This window comes from Muscardinus avellanarius, assembly GCF_963383645.1.
Source record: "Muscardinus avellanarius genome assembly, chromosome: 1".
NCBI lineage: Eukaryota > Metazoa > Chordata > Mammalia > Rodentia > Gliridae > Muscardinus > Muscardinus avellanarius.
In genome coordinates, this window is record NC_137786.1 from 33,074,371 (window position 1) to 33,096,241 (window position 21,871).

At 37.5% G+C, this 21,871-nt stretch overlaps 1 protein-coding gene across 3 annotated transcripts in view; it reads left to right on the plus strand.

Moving 5' to 3' along the window:
* WDR70 (WD repeat domain 70) overlaps nucleotides 1-21,871 on the plus strand; it is a gene marked incomplete at its 5' end in the record, with an annotated part of 251,957 nt that overhangs the window by 130,470 nt on the left and 99,616 nt on the right. For all 3 annotated transcript variants that reach the window (XM_080696811.1, XM_080696812.1, XM_080696813.1), the window contains one exon: nucleotides 19,603-19,777. In XM_080696811.1, the coding sequence (XP_080552937.1) occupies nucleotides 19,603-19,777 (175 nt within the window). The remainder of the gene's footprint in view (nucleotides 1-19,602; nucleotides 19,778-21,871) is intronic.

Genomic DNA, 21,871 nt, shown 5'->3' on the forward strand with positions numbered 1-21,871 from the left:
GGATCCTCCTGTCTCAGCCTCCCAAATGCTGGGATTACAAGCGTGCACCACCATGTCTAGCTATTGTTTTCCTTTTTTAAAAAATGTGCCTAAAACTCATCAGTGGCTTACCAATTTATGATAGATTCCAGACTCTAAAGCTAACTCATCTGGTTCCATCTTATTCCCATGACTTTGACTCATATCACATCGTGCTTTGACCACACCACCCTTCTCTCCATTTTTCACACCAAGGTCTTCCCACATTTAGACCTACCAGTAGTTGTCTTCTGTTCCTAGTCATGTGCTAAGGCAGGAAAGGCAGGAGAGAGCTCTTTATCAGTCAGATTCAACGCCACAAAGGCATAGCCTCAGTCACACTGTCCTTGGTTGATGCAAGTAATGTACATTACCTCTTCTTGTGATTTTGTCACACACTTGTTTTAATTTCTTTATACCACCCAATTCTTGTAACTACTGACTTTAAGTTTATTTTGAAGTAGAGCATTAGAAAAACTAGGCTCTTTATTTTTAATTCATAGCTGGCTATTCCTTCTAGCTCTATGCACCAAATACTTCTTTACCCTCCAGTTTATATTTAAAGTGAAGGAGTCAGTTTAACTAGCCTAGAGCTTAGAAAATTGAGTTTCTGTTGTGATCATTTTAGGAAGGCCCTTGTGTGTTATACCAGATGTATTTGTAACTTTTCTCAGTAGCCTTTTGACCTTCAGGGGCTTCTCACGAGCGTGATAGCAAATTTATTTTTACTTTTGTACAAAAAGACACTAATTTTATGACAGTAAAGAAGAGCTAGGCTAAAGGCTGGGCACTTAATCATACATTAGTTCCAAGCCTAGGCGACAGGTAATAATGGCCCAATTCAGGGTACTGGTGACAAGTTGGTAGCAAAGAAGGTGCAGATATGAGGCATGCTTTATAATGGGATTCACCCAGATTTACCATCTGATCGGGTGTTTATTGAGTCATGCATGAATTGTTGGCACTTACTTCGTGTTACACCCTGATCTAGGTTCTAGGGATTCTAGTGAGCAAAATAGCTCCAAATACTGGGAGAAATGAGCACTTGTTATTTAAAAATTATGGTTTAACCATTTGAAGAGAATCAAGCAAAGTGGCATAAGAGGAAGGAGAAACAAGAGGGTGACAAAATAATAATTATCAGAGATTAGACAGAGGTCAACAAAGACTTTCTCATGACATTGTAGTTGAGATTGAGTTTTAGAGGAGGAGACAGAAACAACTATGAGGTAAGACGTTCTTGACAAAGGGAGCCTCATGTACATTGTGGGGTGGAGAGGAAGGAGTCAGGGATGAACAGGACCACTTCCTTGACCAGTAATATTAATGTTGGTTCAATATTAATGTTGTGAGACAAGGAAGGAGGAGGAGAAGCCCATCTGAGGGGAAAGGGAGCATATTCTCTACTGGACCTGTGAAATTCTAGGTGCCTACAGGAAAATCACATGTTGGGGTAGTTGGAAGTACGTAACTGCAGCCCAGGCAAAAGATAGATATGTGGATAGAACACTGAGGCCTGAGGGTTGTCATGTAGGAAGCAGTTGAAGCTGTAAGGATTTGTATAGTTGTTCTAGAATACTGTGGAACACCAGCCTTTTAAAAACAAAATGTCAGCCGGGCGTGGTGGTGCACGTTTGTAATCCCCGCGCTTGGGAGGCTGAGACAGGAGGATCGCACAGGTTTGAAGCCAGGTCACGCTGGCTTAAGAGACCCTGTTTCCAAATAAAAATATAACAAAAAATAGGTCTGGGAGTGTAGTTCAGAGGTAGAAGGGCTTCCAGGAATCCCAGTACCACCAAAAAAAAAAAAAAAAAAAAAATGTCAGATGCAATTCAGCAGAAGAGACAGGAAAACACAAGGGCAGAAGAAGAAAAGGCCTTAAGAAAAACATTAAATTGAGGATGTGCATAGCTGTTGTATTTGGCAGCTAAGGGGCTGGTCTTAGAGAATTTAGTTTCAGTAAAGAGACAGAGACAAAAATAAAGAAATCACATAGACAATGTGAAAGAAGTGTTGGTGGAGAAGGAAGGAGAATTGGCAAAGTGGATTTAAAAGAAATATTAAGGGTGGTGTGTGGATACATTCAGTGTGGAGAAGAGGGACCAGTAACTGCAAACACACCAACATTTTAGGATCTATATGCTGGTTTTTTTTTTTTTTCCAGGTTTTGAACTGAACCCGGGCATTATCATTTTATAGCTTTAAATGTAAGAAACTCACATTAGTAGAAACCACATGAGTGTCAGGGAGCTGCAGAGCAAGCTGGGTGTGGTGGTGCATGCTTGTAATCCCAGTACTTGGGAGGGTGAGACAAGGAGGGTCCGGGTTTGTGGACAGCCTCAGCTACTTAGTGGGGCCCTCTGCAACTTAGTGAGACTGTGTTTCAAAAATAAAGAATAAAAAATAGGGCTAAGGTGTAACTCAGAGGAATAATGCCCCTGGGTTCAATCCCCAGCACACCACACACACACACACACACACACACACACACACACACACACACACACACACACACACAGAAAGCTGCAGAGCAGCAGTATAACCAATATGCAGAAGTAGTCTTTCAGTAGTTAACCATGCAGCTGGAATTCCACAGTTTATGGAACTTTTTTGGCACACTGACTTTTGGTTCTGCGTACCTAATGGATCTTAGTTTTATTGACACTTCAAACACATTTGTGTTGTTTTTCTTATTTATTGATTAAGACATGACATTTTGGGTAATTTTCTTTCTAAAATGCCATCAATTAAATAAATCTATTTGAGCTTATTGCAAATTATAGTTCTTGGTGCTACAGACACTAGGATTTTCAAAACTAGACTTCTGTTCTCAAGTAATTCACAGTGACATATGGGAGAGAAAAATATTGGAAAAAAATGTAGTCAGGGGGTGTGGCACATACCTGAAATCCCAGTACTTAGGAAGCTGAGACAGGAGGATTGCAGGTTTGAGGTCAGTCAGCAACTTTGGGAGACCCTGTTTCAAAATAAGAACTAAAATAGGGATAGAGATGTGGCGTGGAGGCAGAACACCCTGAGAACACCCTCTGATCAATCCCCAGTGTCACAAAGAATAAACAGATAATACATAAATAAATAAGTAAAATTGATATGACAGGTTGCACATAAGAACTTTAACACTGAACCCTGTGGAAACACAGAGAAAGCCGCCACGTGGCTGGAGACATCTGGAGGCGCTGCCCAGGTGGGCAGGACCTCAGTCTCATTTGTTTTTCTTTCACTATTATCTTTTCGCTTAAATTGCCTACTTGGGATTTTAACTGTTCTGCATAACATTAACCCTAAAGTTGGTATTCAGTTGTGTCTCCTGACTCCTAGTGTAGAATTCCTCCAAACTGTGTTTGGCATGAAGGAACGAACAAATGCATTAATGCCTGTAACCAGACTAATAGCTTCATAAGACTGTGGATTCTGTCTGTTTTATTTAGTGTGTCTGTTTGACACCTAGTATGGTATTTGGCAAATGACTAGGACCTTAGATAATTTTGACTGACTAGAAGGAAGAGAGGAAAATTTTAATGTATTTATCTATGGAAGATTAAAGAAAAGAACACAAAAATCTAATTCAGACAATGAGCAATTTTAGAAAAATTAAACATTTAAAATAGAGATTTGATTAGCCAGGTGCCTGTAATATCAGTATTTAAGAGGCTGAGACAGGAGAATCACAGGTTTGAGGACAGCCTCAGTAATGCAGTGGGACTCTCAGCAACATAGCAATGCCTTGTTTCATAATAAAAAATAAAAAATAGGACTCTGGGCATAGCTTGGAAGTAGAATACCTCTGGGTTTAATCCCTAGTAACACACACACACAAAAAAAAAGGGGGGTAGAGATTTTATTATAGTCTGAAAGGAATTAAATTTCAATGTGGTTAATGTATATCATTATTGTGAATTCTCCATCAGGGTTTCATTTTCTTTCTTACAGCTTTCAGTAGACTGAGAACCCACAATGGAATGTTTTTTGTGTGATAAACAACAGCTTTTTACAAATAAGAAATTGCCATTTTATAGTATGTTTTTCTTTAGGAGACTGTTTCCACTTTGCTGCTATAATTTCTTGTCTTTTTTAATTTCTTAACACTCCAGGATTTTAAGATAAGGTACTTAAAAATTATTGGATTTTATTCTGCCTTATAGATTCTTTACAGGTCATACTTTTCCTCCTAGGAGAACATTTTGTTCTCAAAAATTATTTGTTTGTGCTCAAGACAATGCATAACTTGTTATGAATATGGAATTATAGTATCCGTAGTATCTTATCAGCTATATGTCCAAGACACCACAGAAATTCTTATGAATATGGAATTATAGTATCTGTAGAAACTCAAATACTCATGATATCGATATATATTTAGTGAAACTTTTACAGTTTTACCTACTTAATGAATTCGCTTAATTTTCTCACTACTCTGTTTTTAATTTTCTACTCTCCACACGTGAATCAAATTAAGATAGTTTATTTGGAAGCTGTATTGCCAAGCAGCTATGGAAATCTTCTTTGGCTTACATTTTGAAATTTTTTTCCTTTGTCTTTGGCCAACAGCTCAACCCCTTTGGTGTCCCATCTGCTCAACATACACCAGCTAGGGCACATTTCCATTTATTTGGGTCAGAAAATAAAGAGGCCCATCATTCAGCTTGACGAGTACCTGCCATGGCTGTGGACCCGATACAATGAGAGGCAGACACTTTTCTGTTTGTTTCTCTCAATTCATTACTGTGAAATGTCCCTCACTGAAATCTAAAAGTGACTTAAGCTTCAGAATATAAGCACTCCTTGGAACAGCATGCCCTAACACTCCTCTATTACTTTTTACTCTTCATATTAAGTTTTTATAATCATACCAGTGATTTTGTTTTGCTTTTTGACTCTTGACTCAGCTCCTTTGAGAGACTGAACTGGTCTATGGAAGATCTTACTCTTAGAAGTCAAAAGATTTCTTTTGTGTTGTCAAATATCCATAAATTAGGAAAACAACATTTTATTTTTTTAAGTACAGATTACTTAGATTATTTTCATTTCAAAACAGCACTGTTTATTCTATTAACTTGTTAATTTGTTTGCAATTTTTATGTGCCCTATCTTATTGCAAAAGAGAATTTGAGGAAGTTCAAAATAATACATGTAATACAACATTATAAAAAAAAATAAAGCATTCAGGGCTACGGGAAAGGATTAAGGGATAAAGGGGTTTTCAAAAAAATATTTGGAGAAGATCTTGCTCCGTGGGAGAAGTTAGGGTATAGATTCAGCTCTAAACTTGCTTGTGATTAGAACAACATTCTCAGTTAAGAGTCCTAGGAGTTGGGCATGGTAGTGCATGCTTGTAATCCCAGTATTTGGGAGGCTGAGATAGGAGGATGATGGTTTGTGGACAGCCTCAACTACTTAGTGAGGCCCTTTGGAACTAAGTGAGACCCTGTTTCAAAATAAAGAATAATAAAAATAGGGCTGAGGGTGTATCTTAGAGGTAGAATGTTCCATCCTTAGTAACACACACACACACACACACACACACACACACACACACACACATGTCCTAGGACCCTCCCCCCTCGAGGAAAACATACCTTTTCTTTTCAAGAATTTAAAACTTTGCCCAGGAATCCTCACTGGGAATACTGGTTAATGTAGACAATGTCTTAACAATAAATACAAGAGTAACCTTTATAATAATTGGACATTTACTATAGACAAGGTACTGTGCTAAGTGCTTTATATATATTTGCTCACTGAATTTCTTAAAATAACTCTGCAAAGCGTTATTTTTAGATTAAGTGGCTTGTTCAAGATCACACTATAAATTGGGAGAGGATTTAAAAACAGGCAAATCTGACTTCATTATTCTTACTCCTAATCATTTTTATACTACATACATGATCCTATTTCTTGTTGTACCTTTAACACAAGTTAGAACAGAACCTAAAATTATAATCAAGAAATGCCCTTCTTAGAGTAGAACAAAGTAATCCAATCTAAATGAAAAATCAGGTTTCTGAGGGTCTTACTTGGATTAGGATTAAATTTTAGATTACCTAAAGTTATGTTTTTAATCTTTATTTAATCCCTTTGATCTCAGGAGAAACCATACACCATCCCTGTAAAAAGTACACATATACCTGTAATCCTGGTGCTTGGGGGGCTGAGACAGGAGGATTGCAGGTCCAAAGTCAGCTTGAGCAACTTAGTGAGGCTCTTGGTAATTTAGGGAAATCCCATTTCAGTGTGTGTGTGTGTGTGTGTGTGTGTGTGTGTGTGTGTGTGTGTGTGTGTTACTGGGGATGGAACCCAGGGCATTCTACCTCTGAGATATACCCCAGCCCTATTTTTTATTCTACATTTTTTTTTGTGGTACTGGGGTTCCTGGAACCCCTTCTACTGGCTACACTCCCAGACTACACTCCCGGGCTACCCTCCCAGACCTATTTTATACTATTTTTTATTTTAGGAAACAGGGCCTTTTAAGCCAGCACAGCTGGCTTCGAACCAGCACGATCCTCCTGTCCCCGCCTCCCAAGCATGGGGATTACAAGCGTGCGCCACCACGCCCGGCCATATTCTACATTTTGAAACAAGGTCTCACTGAATTGCAAAGGGCCTAAGTAGCTGAGGCTGCCCGCGAACTGTGATCCTCCTGTCTCAGCCTCCCAAATGCTGGGATTACAAGCGTGCGCCACCACGCCTGGCTAGGGAGATCTTATTTCAATAAAATAAATAAACAAGTAAAAATAGAAAGCTTCTGGGTCCATTCCTTAGTACAAAAAACAAACAAAACAAAACAAAACACAAAACACAAAACACATTTGTACTATTTCAGGTCACTTCCAGGTCCCCTTTCCCATCTTACCTCCACAAAAAATGCAGAAGAAACTATCCATATATCTAGAGTTGGGCATCAGAGAGACCAAGGCTACCAGAGTGTACCTGATAAATATTAATTGTGCCAAATGGTGACAGATCCGTTTGCTTTCACTGGCTGCTGAGCAGTAGGCGGTATGTCCCTCCTTTAAGACCTAAATCAGGAGATATTTCAGTAGATTCTGATACATAGATCTCACAGTACTTAAAATAATTCCTAGGAGTGAGCAAAGTATATGCAAACATTAAAAAAAAGGTATTTTAAAACAAGTATCTGCTGCACTAGATGTTTAACATTTGATGGTCTTACCACTTGGTTGTAGTAAAGGTCATTTTAGCAGTTACATTCTGGTCTTATTTGTCTTAGATTAATTAAAGTCCACTTTCTTTAGTTAAATTATAGACATAGGTGAAAATCAAATTATGAAATCAAACCTTTTAATATTTTAGGAAGCCATGTATTGAATAGTCTCTGGAAACTAGACTTAACAACAGTGTATATAGTGTTTCTCATACTTCCTAGCACTATAACTCAGGAAAGCTGTACGTACTTTACAGTGTCTAACCCAGTCTTGTACAGTGACTGTACAACCAGAGCCATTCACAGTTATCCATTAGGTTCTAAGGGAGTGGTGAGTGCTCTGTGACCAGTTTGATTAGGATCCTAAACTCTGCACTGGTAACCCTGTAACCAGGGATATAGTACTTAACTTCTCATACCTTATCTGTAAAATGGGCATGCTAATGATACTCACCTCATAATGGTGAGATTAAAATGCAAAGCCCTTGGCATAGTACTGGCATGATAAAGACCTAGTAAATGCTTAGCTTTTACTAATATTATTGTGCTTATAGTAATGCGATAGATAAGCGTTTCTCTGTATGCTTGCTGGTGTGATCTTAAAGGCCTTAAATAAATGGAAAGTGTGTACAAGAGGTTTGCTGAGTTTCGACCTCCATTTTCAGCCTGTCCTGTCCTCCTCTGTAGTACTTTTTCAGCCTGGTACACCAGGGCCTTTTTTTTCTGCTCTAATGGCAAAATGCTGGTACTGGTTCCATTTGCTCTGCTGACCCTAGTAATTTATAGCTTCTGTACAAGGGTTTGAACTGTGCTGTGGTGATTTTGAAAACCTTGTCTGTGTCTGCCGTGTTCATGTTCCCATTTGAGCTCTGCGCCTCTGCTTGTGCTGTGATTCTCCATACAGAATCCCTCCCCTGTATACAGAACATGTACCCCAACAGTATTTATGAGTAGAACAGAGCTCATTCAGCAGAAAATGCTCAGCTTATGAGTAAATGTGTCACAAGTTTGGGAGGATGGAGAAAGTATGAGGAGCTGGAGACAATTCCGGCAGTTGTAGGTGAGATCTCCTGTGTTCTTTGAAGGCGTCTTCTCACTGATTATGTTCTTTGGCAGAAGAAAAGTTTTTTTTTTCCCCTCTCAAGTAAATGTATTATTTTAACTGTTATTACTTATAGCCCATAAATCCAAAGTAGTTATGAGCTCACCTGTTTTTCTAAATCCATAGACAAGATAGACAACACTATGTAACATGAGGTAGACAGCAGTGCACCTTGACAGCAGGCCCATTAGCTGATTACTCCATTCAATCGAATGTCGATGCTAATGATTAATCCCTTTGTGCCTTAATTTTCCTCTGTAAAGTAGAGATAATAATAGTACTTGCTTTAGAGAGTTGTGAGGAGTCAATGATAAAGTGCTTCAATTACAGTGCTATTAATGTAATTTATAGATATGAAAGTATGAGGCCGGGCGTGGTGGCGCACGCTTGTAATCCCCGCGCTTGGGAGGCAGAGACAGGAGGATCGCGCAGGTTCGAAGCTAGCCCCGCGCGCTGGCTTAGGAGACCCTGTTTCCAAATAAAAATGCAAAAATAGGTCTGGGAGTGTAGCCCGGAGGTAGAAGGGCTTCCAGGAACCCCAGTACCACCAAAAAAAAAAAAAAAAAAAAAAAAAAAAAAAAAAAAAGATATGAAAGTATGATGAATACCATTATGTAACAAGAGATATAAATAATTTTAAGATGCACATTAGATAGCTTGTAAACTGTGAGTACCAGTGAGGGTAGGAAAATGGGATAAAGATGAGATGAACAAGAAAAATACAAAAGTGATTCTGCTTGGGAAAAATTCAGTATTCTGCACACTGAAGTTTATGATTCATTTAATTATGCAAACCTATTATCAAATGTAAAAACAAACAATGAATAAAATAAAGTCAGACCAAGACACTATAAAGTACTTAGTTAACTCTCATGATTATGTGAGCAAAGCTTAGTTTTTGTTCATAATATTAGTCCAGCATTTTGAATTCATTATAAAACACATTTTGACATTTCATAACTTCTGGGAATAATCTTACAAGTGCAAGAGTTCTGTTGTAGATTAATTTGTTAGAGATATTGAAAAGGTTCACTATGTTTAGTGCAAGCTTCTAAAGTAACCTTGACTTCACTACTTAACTTTACAATATGACTAAGTATTGTTTAACTTTTGAGTTAGGAAAAGCCAGCTATTCCTGTTCAAAGGGAGAATATTTATCTCATTTTCAAATTTGCACTGATTCACTCTTTGGCACATAAAATGTTATCTTTAGAATCTGTTTTGCAGATGTGGAGCTTGCTGCTTTTGAACTTGATTGGTTAAGTGAAAATTTTGTACTTGTGCTATACTTCAGAGACATTAAAAATAAAGAAAAATGGCTGTACTTATGTAAAACTTCAGTGGCTTATTCGGAAGCCTGCCTGCACCTGCTCATGCTAGGGAGAAGTTGGTCCAGAGGCGGTGGTGAGCCTTGGCAGCGCCCGCGGCAAAGGGTGGGTGGAGGCAGATTTCTGTAAGCTTTGTCATACCCACTTTATCCTGTGCTGGCCCCCGTCATCTCTTCCTCTGCCCCCGTAGCTCTCATCCTCTCCTTCCACCTACTGTGCTATTTTTCTCTTGTCAGAAGGTAGTAATAGAGCATTACTTTTTTTTAACATAAATAATAGTCATCAATAATGATAGGCACATCACATCTTTATCCACTTTATTAATGTATTATTTATTTATTTATTTATTTGATATGGGGGATTGAACCCAGGGGCTTTATACCTCTGAGCTATGCCTCTAGCCTTAACTTTTTAAAATTTAGAAATAGGATCTCACTCTGTTGTAGACGGCCTCATAAAGTTGCTGAGGCTGGCCACAAACCTGTGGTCCTCCTGTCTCAGCCTCCCAGGTGCTGGGATTACAGATGCACACCGCCTTACCCAGCTCTTTCTCCTCATTTTAAGGCTGAATCCACATGTGATTTCTAGTCCTTATCCATGTTCTAAGAGGAAGTTATCAGGCGTAGAACTGAGTGATTTAATTTATGTTCCCAATGGATTCCTTTTGAGATTCTTGCTCCCCAGTCAAGTATGTAGAAATGCAGTTGGAGAATTACACAATTCCTCATTTCTCAGTGTCTTCTCAGAAGAGTTGACGACCATCAGTGTTTCCATTTTCATCTCTGATTAGTCAGAAATAAATGCTATCAGAGTTACTGGATCTGTACTCATTTAGCTTTATTTTCTAGTATCATTCTCTCTGCTCGGACTTACCATTTAGGTGAGTGGCAGCAGCATCCTTCTGTTGATCCAGCTCCTCTGTCATCTGGGGCACTGTCTTCCTTTCTTGTTCCACGCCCTGCAGCCATGGGTCAGGGCTCTGTTACCAGAACATGAGTCCAGGCAGATTTTGCGGCACAGTGCTGGCAGAGATTCTCTCTTGGTTACTCTCCCAAGATTTACAGTACTGTGCACACTCCCTAAGGGTTTTGCAAGGCCTCTCCCAGTCTAGTCGCGGGACTGTTTCCATCTTCATCTCCAGACATGTGTGCACGCACATGTACACACACACACACACACACACACACACACACACACACACACACACAGTCAGATTATACATCATATTTTTAAAGGCTTTGCTCATTTTTTTCCTGTCATGTGATATACCCTATTAACAATATGAAGGGCATGATCATCTCAAAGGATGCAGAAAAATTTGATAATATTCAGCATTTATTTATGATAAAAACATTAGACAAAATAGATATAAAAGCATGTACATTGAAACAATAAAACCTACACATTACAGGCCCTCAGGTAGCATCACTCAGTGGAGAAAAGTTGACAGCTTCTCCTCTAAGATGAGGAACAAGACATGGATGTCCATACACAACATTTCTATTCAAAACAATACCAGAAGTCCTAGCCAGAAATAAAAAGCATCCAGATAGGAAAGGAAGAAGTGAAATTGTTTGTTTGCTGTTGACATGATCTTATGTATAGAAAACTCTAAAAACTTCAACAATAATAACATCAGCAACAACAAAAATCCTGTTAGAACTGATAAAATTAGTAAAGTTGCAAAAAATCTATATTTAATATTTTACAAAGATGCCTAACCTTTCCAAAGTGGTTTGTCATCTCACATTCTTACTAGTAAGAAAAGAGTTTTCAGTTTCTCCTCTTTCTCATTAGCACTTTCTTTTGTCTGCCTTTTTGATGATAGCTCTTCTAGCTGGTTTGAAAATTTCATTGTGATTTTGATTTGTATTTTTTTAATGAGTATTGATGTCGGGCATCTTTTTATGTGCTTATTAAATACCTGTATATCTTTTTTTTTTTTTTTTTGGTGGTACTGGGATTCCTGGAAGCCCTTCTACCTCCAGGCTACACTCCCAGACCTAATTTTTTTACATTTTTTTATTTGAAAACAGGGTCTCCTAAGCCAGTGTGCGCGGCTGGCTTCGAACCTGCGTAATCCTCCTGTCTCTGCCTCCCAAGCGCGGGGATTACAAGTGTGCGCCACCACGCCTGGCCCTGTATATCTTTTTAAGTTAAATATGTATTCAAATCTTTTGCCAATTTACAAAATTGGGTTATTTGTCATCTTATTGAATTGTTAATATTTAATTGTTAATATCTTTATGTGTTTTTTTAGATACTTAGTGTGGCAAATATTTCCCCCACTCTGTGGCTAGTCTTTCAATTTTTTTTGTTTTTGGTATAGGGAATTGAACCCAGAGGCATTCTACATCTGAGCTACACCCTTATAACTATTGTTATTATTATTTTATTATTATTGTTATTATTATTTTACTTTGAAACAGTCTCAATAAGTTGCTGAGGCTGGCCTTGTACCTGCAATTCTTCTATCTCAGTCTCCCAAATACTGGGATTATAAGTGTGTACCACCAAGCCCAGCTTCTCTTCACTTCTTAATGGTATCTTTTAAAGTACCTAAGTTTTAAGTTTTGGTGAAATCCAACTTAATACCCTCTCTTTTATCATTTGTACTTTTGGTGCTGTATGAAAGAACTTATTGCCTACTCTAAGGTCAAGAAGATTTACTCATTTGTTTACTTCTAAGACTTTTATTTATTTTATTTTTTATTATTTATTTATTTTGGGGGGTGTTAGTGGGGTTCCTGGAAACCCTTCTACCTCCGGGCTACACTCCCAGACCTATTTTATACTTTTTTATTTGGAAACAGGGTCTCTTAAGCCAGCACGGCTGGATTCACACCTGCCTGATCCTCCTGTCTCCGCCTCCCAAGCCTGGGGATTACAAGGTGTGCCACCACGCCTGGCATAGGACTTTTATTTTTAAGTGTGTGATTCATTTTAAGTTAAGTTTTATATGCTATGAAGTAAAATTCCATATTAATCTTTTTACATATAAATAGCCAGTTGTCCCAGGATTTTTTCCATTGAATTCTTTTGATGTCTTTATTGAAAATCAATTGGCCATAAATGGAAGGGTATGAGTAGTTATTTTTGTAGCATTCACTCTTCTATTCCTAAGTCTATATTTCATAAGAACTTTTAACTTTTTTAAGCCCTTTGATTGAATAAATACTCTGTTCCAGAACCATTCAGCTTCATTAAAGGTAAATATAAAACATTAGTACCAAATACATTTCTCCTAAGAGTGATTGTATTCTTACTACAATTACTGAATGCATGTATATAAATTGTATGTCATGTGTGTTCATATAGATTATTTTGAGTACACATGAAACCTAGAACATATCAGTACCTTAATATTTGAGATTTTTTTTTTAAAGGAAGATCTTGTTGTATTTGCTCTGCTAAGAGAGCCGGCAAGTTTCAGACTCTTATATCACTCAAGTTGCTTGTGTAATCTTTCAGGAAAAATTAAACCAAGATATCCTAAGTGATTTCCATGCAGAATTAATGCTTCCCTTGCCTTCTGCCAAATGCTGTGATGCATTCACGCAGCAGATGCCAGAAAGTTTAGGACTCATATCTGGACTGAATTCAACATTCTGAGACAGAAAGCATTTGTGCCTGGGGCAATGTAATGACCCCACCTGTGTCTTTTTCTTGTCTTCTGGATGTTTTCATTTTATGTCCAGAAAGGGCCAGGCAGATCCTTCATCTATTTTTAAATCTTTTTTATGAAACACAGTTTTAATTTTACAAGACCAGATCTCACTCCAAGTTCTAAAATATGTGTTCTTCAGCATAAAATGTTTTGACAGATATCTAATGGCCTAGTACTTTAGCATCCATTTTTAAAGCCTAGATTCAGAAAATCAGAGCCATAAAACCACAGTATAACTACTCACTATCAGATGTTTCATAAATAAATTTATGTGTAATACATCTATATGCTAGATAAACTGTTTTCTTCTCCTTCTCCTTCTTCTTCTTCTTCTTCTTCTTCTTCTTCTTCTTCTTCTTCTTCTTCTTCTTCTTCTTCTTCTTCTTCTTCTTCTTCTTCTTCTTCTTCTTCTTCTTCTTCTTCTCAGGTGTGGGGATGGAACCCAGGGGCATTCGACCTCCGAGCTACACCCCCTGCCCTATTTTTTATTATTTATTTTGAAACCGGGTCTCACTGAGTTGCAAAGGGCCTCACTAAGTAGCTGAGGCTGTCTGCGAACCGTGATCCTCCAGGTCTCACCCTCCCAAATGCTGGGATTACAAGCGTGCGCCACCACGCCCGGCTTCCTTTTTATTATTTTGATAGCTAGGTTAACCTGTTAATAAACTACTGAAATAAGTGGAAATAGTTTTTTGGATTTATTTATTTAATTTTTTTTGTAGTACTGGAGGTGGAACTCAGGGGCTTTCTACCTCTGGGCTATATTCCCAGGCCTATTTTATATTTTATTTGGAAACAGGGTCTCACTAAGTTGCTGAGAGCCTCACTAAGTAGTTGAGGCTGGCTTTGAACCTGTGTGATCCTCCTGTCTCAGCCTCCCAAGCACTGGTATTATAATCGTGTGTTACCACGCCTGGCAATTAATGGATTTATTAAATTTGATATTTTATTTATGGTCTAACAGGAAAAGCAGAAAGAAAGTAGTATTTATTGAGTGCCCACTGTGTTCCAAGTATTGTCCTAAATATGTTTACATTCTTAATCTCATATAATCCTTACAGTCCCTCAATGGTGGTATTTTTATCCCAGTTTTAGAGATGAAGAACACTAAACAAGCCAGATAGTGATACTTCATGCTTGCGTGGGGCCTTTCATATCGTAATTCTAAAGTATCATCTGACATTGGAGAAGTTCAGTTATAAAAAAGACAAATTACATAATTTATTCCCACTGTTGCAGAGCTGAGGGTAGAAAGAAACGACACATGCAGTATTCCTCAACTTCTTGTTTTTTTTTTTTTTTTTGGTACTGGGGTTCCTGGAAGCCCTTCTATCTCCGGGCTATACTCCCAGACCTATTTTATATTTTTTATTTGGAAACAGGGTCTCTTAAGCCAGCGAGGCTGGCTCTGAACCAGCGCGATCCTCCTGTCTCCGCCTCCCAAGCGCAGGGATTACAAGCGTGCGCCACCACGCCCGGCAACTTCTTTTATTTATTAACTCTGGTGATCGCAATGAAAAGAGATGAGCACGCAATATAGAATGCGTTCAATATGGGGAAGGTTGATAATGCTCAGAAACAGATAGTGCTGGAACAATTTTGTATTCATAGATCTATTTGTAAAATTAGAAATATAAAATCGTAGAAGAAACCAGACAATTCTATGACCTTGGTTAGGTAAAGGTGTCTTAGATATGATACCCCCAAATGTGGGTAAACTTGATCAACATTTGAAATATTTGCTATTTGGAAAACTCTTTTAAAATATGAAGACAATTGAGTTCTCTAGTTTTAGAGTCAGCGTACAGACTTTGTACCCCTCCGAAATCCTGCTGGCATTTGATGAGGATCACATTGAATCCAACGATCAATTTGGAAGCATTGGAATCTTAGTAATCTTGACTCTTCTATCACACAGACACAGTGTGTTATATGTGTAGGTCATCTTTCATTGCTGTCAGAAGTGGCTTGTAGTTTGCAGTGTATGAATACTACATGCTGATTATAAATCTTGTCATATTTCATATTTACTCAAGCTATGGTGGCTGGCATTTTCATGAATTCAGTATCTAGTTGCTTGTTGTTAGTCTATAGAATTAAAAATCAATTTATGATAACTGACTTTCTATCCTCTGACATTGCAAAACCCACCTATTAGTCCTAAAAGCATTTTTGTTTGTTCTGGGAGTTTTCTGTGTAGAGGGTTGTGTTGTCACTTATTGGAGACAGTTTTATTTCTTCTTTTCAATCCGTAAGCCTTTTATTTCTGTCATTGTCCTTGCCGCACTGGCTGCTGAGTCCAGTATACAGAAACAGGACTTGATGTTGTTGCTTTGTTCTCATGCATGTCTCCATGAGGAACATTACAGAATCTTTCATGTCCTCTACTGAGTTCAGGAAGGTCCATTCTTTTCCTAGTGGAGGCTCCTTAATATCCTACTTTTAGGGTATTTTAAAAAAAATACCATGAATGGATGTTGGAGTTTTCACATTCTTATTTTGTATCAATAGTGGTGAGCATATGTTTTTTTATTTTAGTCTGTTGATATGGGGATATATATATATACACATATATTTGATGTTTTCATTGGTACATTATAGTCTCACATCATAATATAAATCATGTGGACAATGACATGCATGCTCACAGTACTTGGTGCCCTCCCACCTCCTCATTTCCCTCCCTCCCAATACTGAGTACCCAGATTGACATTGGTATATTCGCATGTATACACATAACGATGGTAGTATTTCAATTAGTGGCCTCAGTCTTCTTCCTCTACCCTTCCTCCCTGGCTCTATTACCTGGAGTCCCTCTGGTATCCCAATTACTCCCTACCTCCACATAGTAGAGAAAACATATGACCCTTCACTTTCTTTTTTTTTTTTTTTTTTTTTTTGCGGGTCTGGGGATGGAACCCAGGGGCATTTGACCTCTGAGCTACACCCCCTGCCCTATATTTTTTTATTCTTTATTTTGAAACCGGGTCTCACTGAGTTGCAGAGGGCCTCACTAAGTAGCTGAGGCTGTCCGCGAACCATGATCCTCCAGTCTCAGCCTCCCGAATGCTGGGATTACAAGCGTGTGCCACCACGCCCGGCTACCCTTCACTTTTTGTGACTGGCTGATCTCACTTAACATAATGTTCTCCAGGTCCTTCCGTCTTCTTGCAAATCATATAATTTTGTTCTTCTTTATTGCTGAGTAGAATTCCATTTTGTGTATTTCCCACAATTTTGCAATCTATTCAACTGTTGATAAACACCTAGGTTGATTTCATAATTTGGCTATTGTGACTTGTGCTGCTATGAATATGGGTATGCATAGATTACTGTAGTAGTCTGGTTTCAACCCTTTTGGAAAGATATCTAGTAGTGGTATTTTTTTTTTATTTTCAATTTTCTTTGCACTCATGGTTTAAACACCACTTAATCTTTTCTTCAAACTGCAAATTTGAATTTGCTACAGTTTTGTTGAGGATTTCTGTGTCTCTTTTCATTGGGAATATTTGTAATTTTCTTGTTGTGACTTAGATTTTGGCCTCAGGGTAATGTTGGCCTTGTAAAATGAGTTGAGAGGTGTTTCCACTTCATTTTCTAGAATCTTCATTTTGTATAGAATTAGTATTATTTTAGGGTGAATAGTTCTTTCTTTCTTTCTTTTCTTTTCTTTTTTTTGCAGGTCTGGGAATGGAACACAGGGGCATTCAACCTCTGAGCTACACCCCCTGCTCTACTTTTTATTCTTTATTTTGAAACTGGGTCTTACTGAGTAGCAGAGGGCCTCACTAAGTAGCTGAGGCTGTCCGCGAACTGCGATCCTCTGGTCTCAGCCTCCCGAATGCTGGGATTAAAAGCATGCGCCACCACGCCCGGCTGTGAATATTTCTTATTCAAGATAAAAGACCAGAAGTACTTATAATTTTTATTTTTTTCAGAATTTGGATTTTTTGCATATACATAATGAGATATCTTGAGGATGGGATCCAAGAATAAACATGAAACTTACTTTTGTTTCATATACATCTTATACACATAGCTTGAAGGTAATTTTACATAATTTTTAATACTGTACATGAGACAGAATTCCACACATGAGTTTAGTGCTCAAAAATTTTTGGATTTTGAAAGATCTCAGATTTTGGATTTTCAGATTAGGAGTCTCAATCTGTTTTTTTTATTTTCTTAAATACTTGGTAGAGTTCAACAGTGAAATCATCTAGAGTTTAAAATTATGTGTTCAGCATTGTACATAGACATAGGAATATTCCAGTTATTAATTTCTTACTGAATTAGTTTTGGTAGTTTGTGTCTTTCAAGGAAATTTGTCCATTTTATCTAAATTATCAAATGTATTTGTATAAAGGTGTTAATAAATTTTCCTATTATTTTAATGTCACTAAGCTCTATTGGGATGTTTCTGCTTTCAGTTAAGATTTTGGTGTTTGATGTTGTCTACAATTTCAGTTTTTAATCATCATTCTAACTAGTAATGTAGTTAATTAATTTTATTTATCTCATAAAATGTTTTTGATTTCTGTACTATTTGTTTTCTATTTGACTCATTTGCACTCTCAATTTTATTATTTTTTTCCTTTGCTTGGTCTGTAATGTCCATCTCTGTGTGTGTGTGTGTGTGTGTGTGTGTGTGTGTGTGTGTGTGTTACTGGGGATTGAACCCAGGGGACTTCTACATCTGAATTACACTCTCAGCCCTATTTTTTATTTGGAAAAGGGTCTCCCTAAGTTTCTGAGGGCCTCGTTTAATTGCTGAGGCTGACTGGGAATCTGTAATCTTCCTATCTCAGCCTCCCAAGTACTGAGATTATAGGCATGGGCCACCACATGACTTGATATCCATCTTTAACATATCAAAGTCTCTCTTCTATTCTTCCCTTTCAACCTTTCTGCTATTATTGTGATGCATTTTATTTAGTTTTTTATAGCCTTTTATTTTTAAAAGAGATTTATAAACTTGTGTGTAGGGTATGGGGTTTACAAGAGATTAAAGCCAGGGGCATTCTGCCTGTGAGCTACACTTCCAGCCCTATTTTAATTTTTATTTTCAAATAAGGTCTCACTACATTGTGAAGTGCTTCACTAAGTTGGGGAGGCTGGCAGTGAGCTGTGATCCTCCTTTCTCAGTCTCCCAAGGACTGCGATAACAGGCATGCATCACCACACCCAACTCCACTTTTAAAATATCTTTTACATTTTACATTTACTCCTATTTTTACCATTTGTGGCCCTCCTCATTTCTTAGGATAGATTCAGGTTTTCACGTGTGTCATATTTTTTGCACATTTTAAAACTTCCTTTAACATTATGTAGTACATATTGGATGGCAACAAATAACTTCAACTCTTGTCCATCTGAAAAAAAAATCTTGATTTTTATCTTATTATCAAAGTGTATTTTGACTGTCTATAGAATGCTGGATTGATGATTTCTTTTTCTTTTAGAACTTTTAAGATGTTGTTCCGTGGTGGTCTGGCTTGCGTGGCTTCTTCCATGAAATTGTTAACCTCATTTTGTTGGGATTTTGTGCTGTTTTTCTCCCTCTGGGTCGTTTGTCTTTTGTGCTAGCCCTTCAGTGGCAGTCAGTATTGTTTTCCCTGGGACCGTGAGCAGGAGGGGCTCTATCTTGGTCCTGGGCCTGGACTACTATGGTTGGTTGCTTGGCTCCGCCTCCTCCAGAGGCATGAGATCTTTGTCTGGACCTAGAGCAGGACAGCATTCTATTCTAGTAACTTATGTCCAGTGTGTTTTCTGGGGTATTTTATGAGCACTACATTTAACACACGTAAGTAGTTTGCAGATTAACGTACATATGTACTGGGTGTATGTGTAATAGTTTTTAATCAGAGTGTGTAGTCAGGAGTTTGGAGGCCACTGCTTTAGAGGGCAGGAGCTGATTACTCTAGATTTGAAGTAGAATTTGCCACTTGTTTTTTATTTGATCACAGCACCATTTAGATGGCTCGCCTTATTTCCACGAATAACTTTATAAACGGGTAATGCTTTTAGTATGTATATCATTTTATTTTCAATTGCTTTTTTATTTTAAGGAGGTATTAGAATAATAAAAGAGAATTTATTTCTTAAAATTACTTCCACTTAACATTTCTGAAAAATTTCTTTCTTAGCAAATACATAAAAAGCTTAAAAATTATACATAGTGGGATACCATTATTTTAAAAAAATGTTAGATATGTATGCTTGAAAGGCAGTCTTTATGGGCCATTCTCTATTTTAATCTCTATTTTCTCTTTTGTAAATGAAAACCCCCTTTTTCTTTTAGGACTGTGAGACTTTGGGAAGTCGAAAATCCAAAGAAGCAAAAAAGTGTGTTTAAACCACGAACAATGCAGGGTAAAAAAGTCATCCCCACTACGTGCACATATAGTAGAGACGGAAACCTCATAGCAGCTGCCTGTCAGAATGGAAGCATACAGATCTGGGACCGAAATTTGACTGTAAGTCTAAAGACATTTAAATCTTCTTTTCATGGAAGATAACTACCTTATAAAGACAAACATGTTAAAACATTATGAAGGTCAATTTCCTGAGTTTAGATCTAATTTAAACTTCAGTGTTAGTTGTTCAAACATTAGGACTTCTACAGTAAACAACATTTCAGCAAACATTCCAACTCAGTATTTTCCAGTGTGTCTTAGGTTTCAATTTTAAAATAAATTTGCTCTTTTGGTATAAAATTCGCAAGCACAGGGCAGTTTAACATCTCAATTTATTTGATTTTGAAAGTGAAGAGTTTGACAGTAATATAAAACAAGAGTGAATAGAAAGCTAGAAAATACCCTTTCAAATATGTAAAAAAAAAAAACCCACAAAAAGTCCAGGGTCATCCATCAATTGTTGTGCAGTTATTTCAGTCGGAATTTATTTTTTTTTAATTTTTTAAATTTTTTAATTTTTTTGGTGGTACTGGGGTTCCTGGAAACCCTTCTACCTCCAGGTTACACTCCCAGACCTATTTTTATACTTTTTATTTGGAAACAGGGTCTCTTAAGTAAGTGCGGCTGGCTTCGAACCTGTGCAATCCTCCTGTCTTCGCCTCCCAAGTGCGGGGATTACAAGCGTGGGCCACCATGCCTGACGGGATTTAAATAATATTTTATTTTAATATTCCATGGCATTCCATTTCAGTAAGTGCCAGGTTTTTCCTTTAGAGCTTTGGGTCATTATTAGAATAAGTAAATTTTGTAATTGAAATGGGTCATAGAATCCATAGAAATAAAGAATATGAAATGTTTTGACTAAGTTTGAATTACTAACAAGCTTTAAAGCTTTTTAGTATGTGTAGATGATAAAATGAAAATATTTTTAAAAAGTAGGCTACTAATGCCAAGAAAAATTATATACAAATATTATAATTTGGATTATTTTAATGAAGTTCTGATCAGGTTATTCATTCAATATATCTTTATTGACTGTCTTATATGCCAGGCACTATTCTAGGTGCTGAGAATACTTTATCAAAAGTTCCTTTCCAAGCCAGGTGTGGTGGTGCATGCTTGTAATACCAGCACTTGGGAGGCTGAGACAGGAGGATTGCCTGAATTCGAAGCTAGCCTCAGTTACTTAGGCTCTCAGCAACTTCGTGAGACCCTGTTTCCAAATAAAATATAAAATAGGTCTGCGAGTGTATCCCGGAGGTAGAAGGTCCCTGGGTTCCATCCCCAGTACCACACACACATACAAAATTTCCTTCCCAGCTGGATGTGGTGCTAAGCACCTGTAATACTAGTGCTTGTGAGGTTGAGAGAAGGATTTCAGGTTAGAGGACAGCCGCAGCAATGTAGTGAGATTCCTAGCAACTTAGCATGACCCTGTTTCAAAATAAAAATAAAAAAAGACTGTGGGTGTGGCTCAGAGGTAGGATGCCTCTGGGTTCAATCCTTTTTAACACACACACACACACACACACACACACACACACACACACACACATAAAAGAAGTTCCTTCCCTCGTGGAGTTTACATTCTACTTAAAAAAATACATATTACAAAATTTTATTCCATTCAGCTTTACTCCTCAAACATTGACATTTTGAATGGGACTCCAGGAAACAATTGTCTTTTCAGGCAGTTGAGTTAAATTCATTTGTTTTGGAATAAGGTAAAAAGTAATAGGGATGGGGAGGTTCATGTTGATAATGCTGGAAATATCTTTGGCATTTTCTGTTTGTCAGATCTTTTTATTTCTGTTTTCATCTCCATTGTAAACCCCATAAAGCTTTATAACAGCACAGAGACTTTAAAACTCCTTCAATTTGTAAACTGAGTTTTAACCAAGCAATAAATTTTTTAGTTACTGGTTTTCATCGTCTCTGGGAGCTGTTGATTTAAGCATAGAAATTCTAAGACATACAGTTTTCTTGTGTAGCCTTAATAATAGTTTCTGTTACAGTGCATATATATTTCTCTTTCTCTTAGAATACATATACTTGTATGGAGTTAAGTACGAGCTTTGAAAGTTGGTAGGTCTTGCAGATCCTTAAATAATGAGTATCTCCTACTACCAGTTTTGTGGAAATAAAGCCATATGA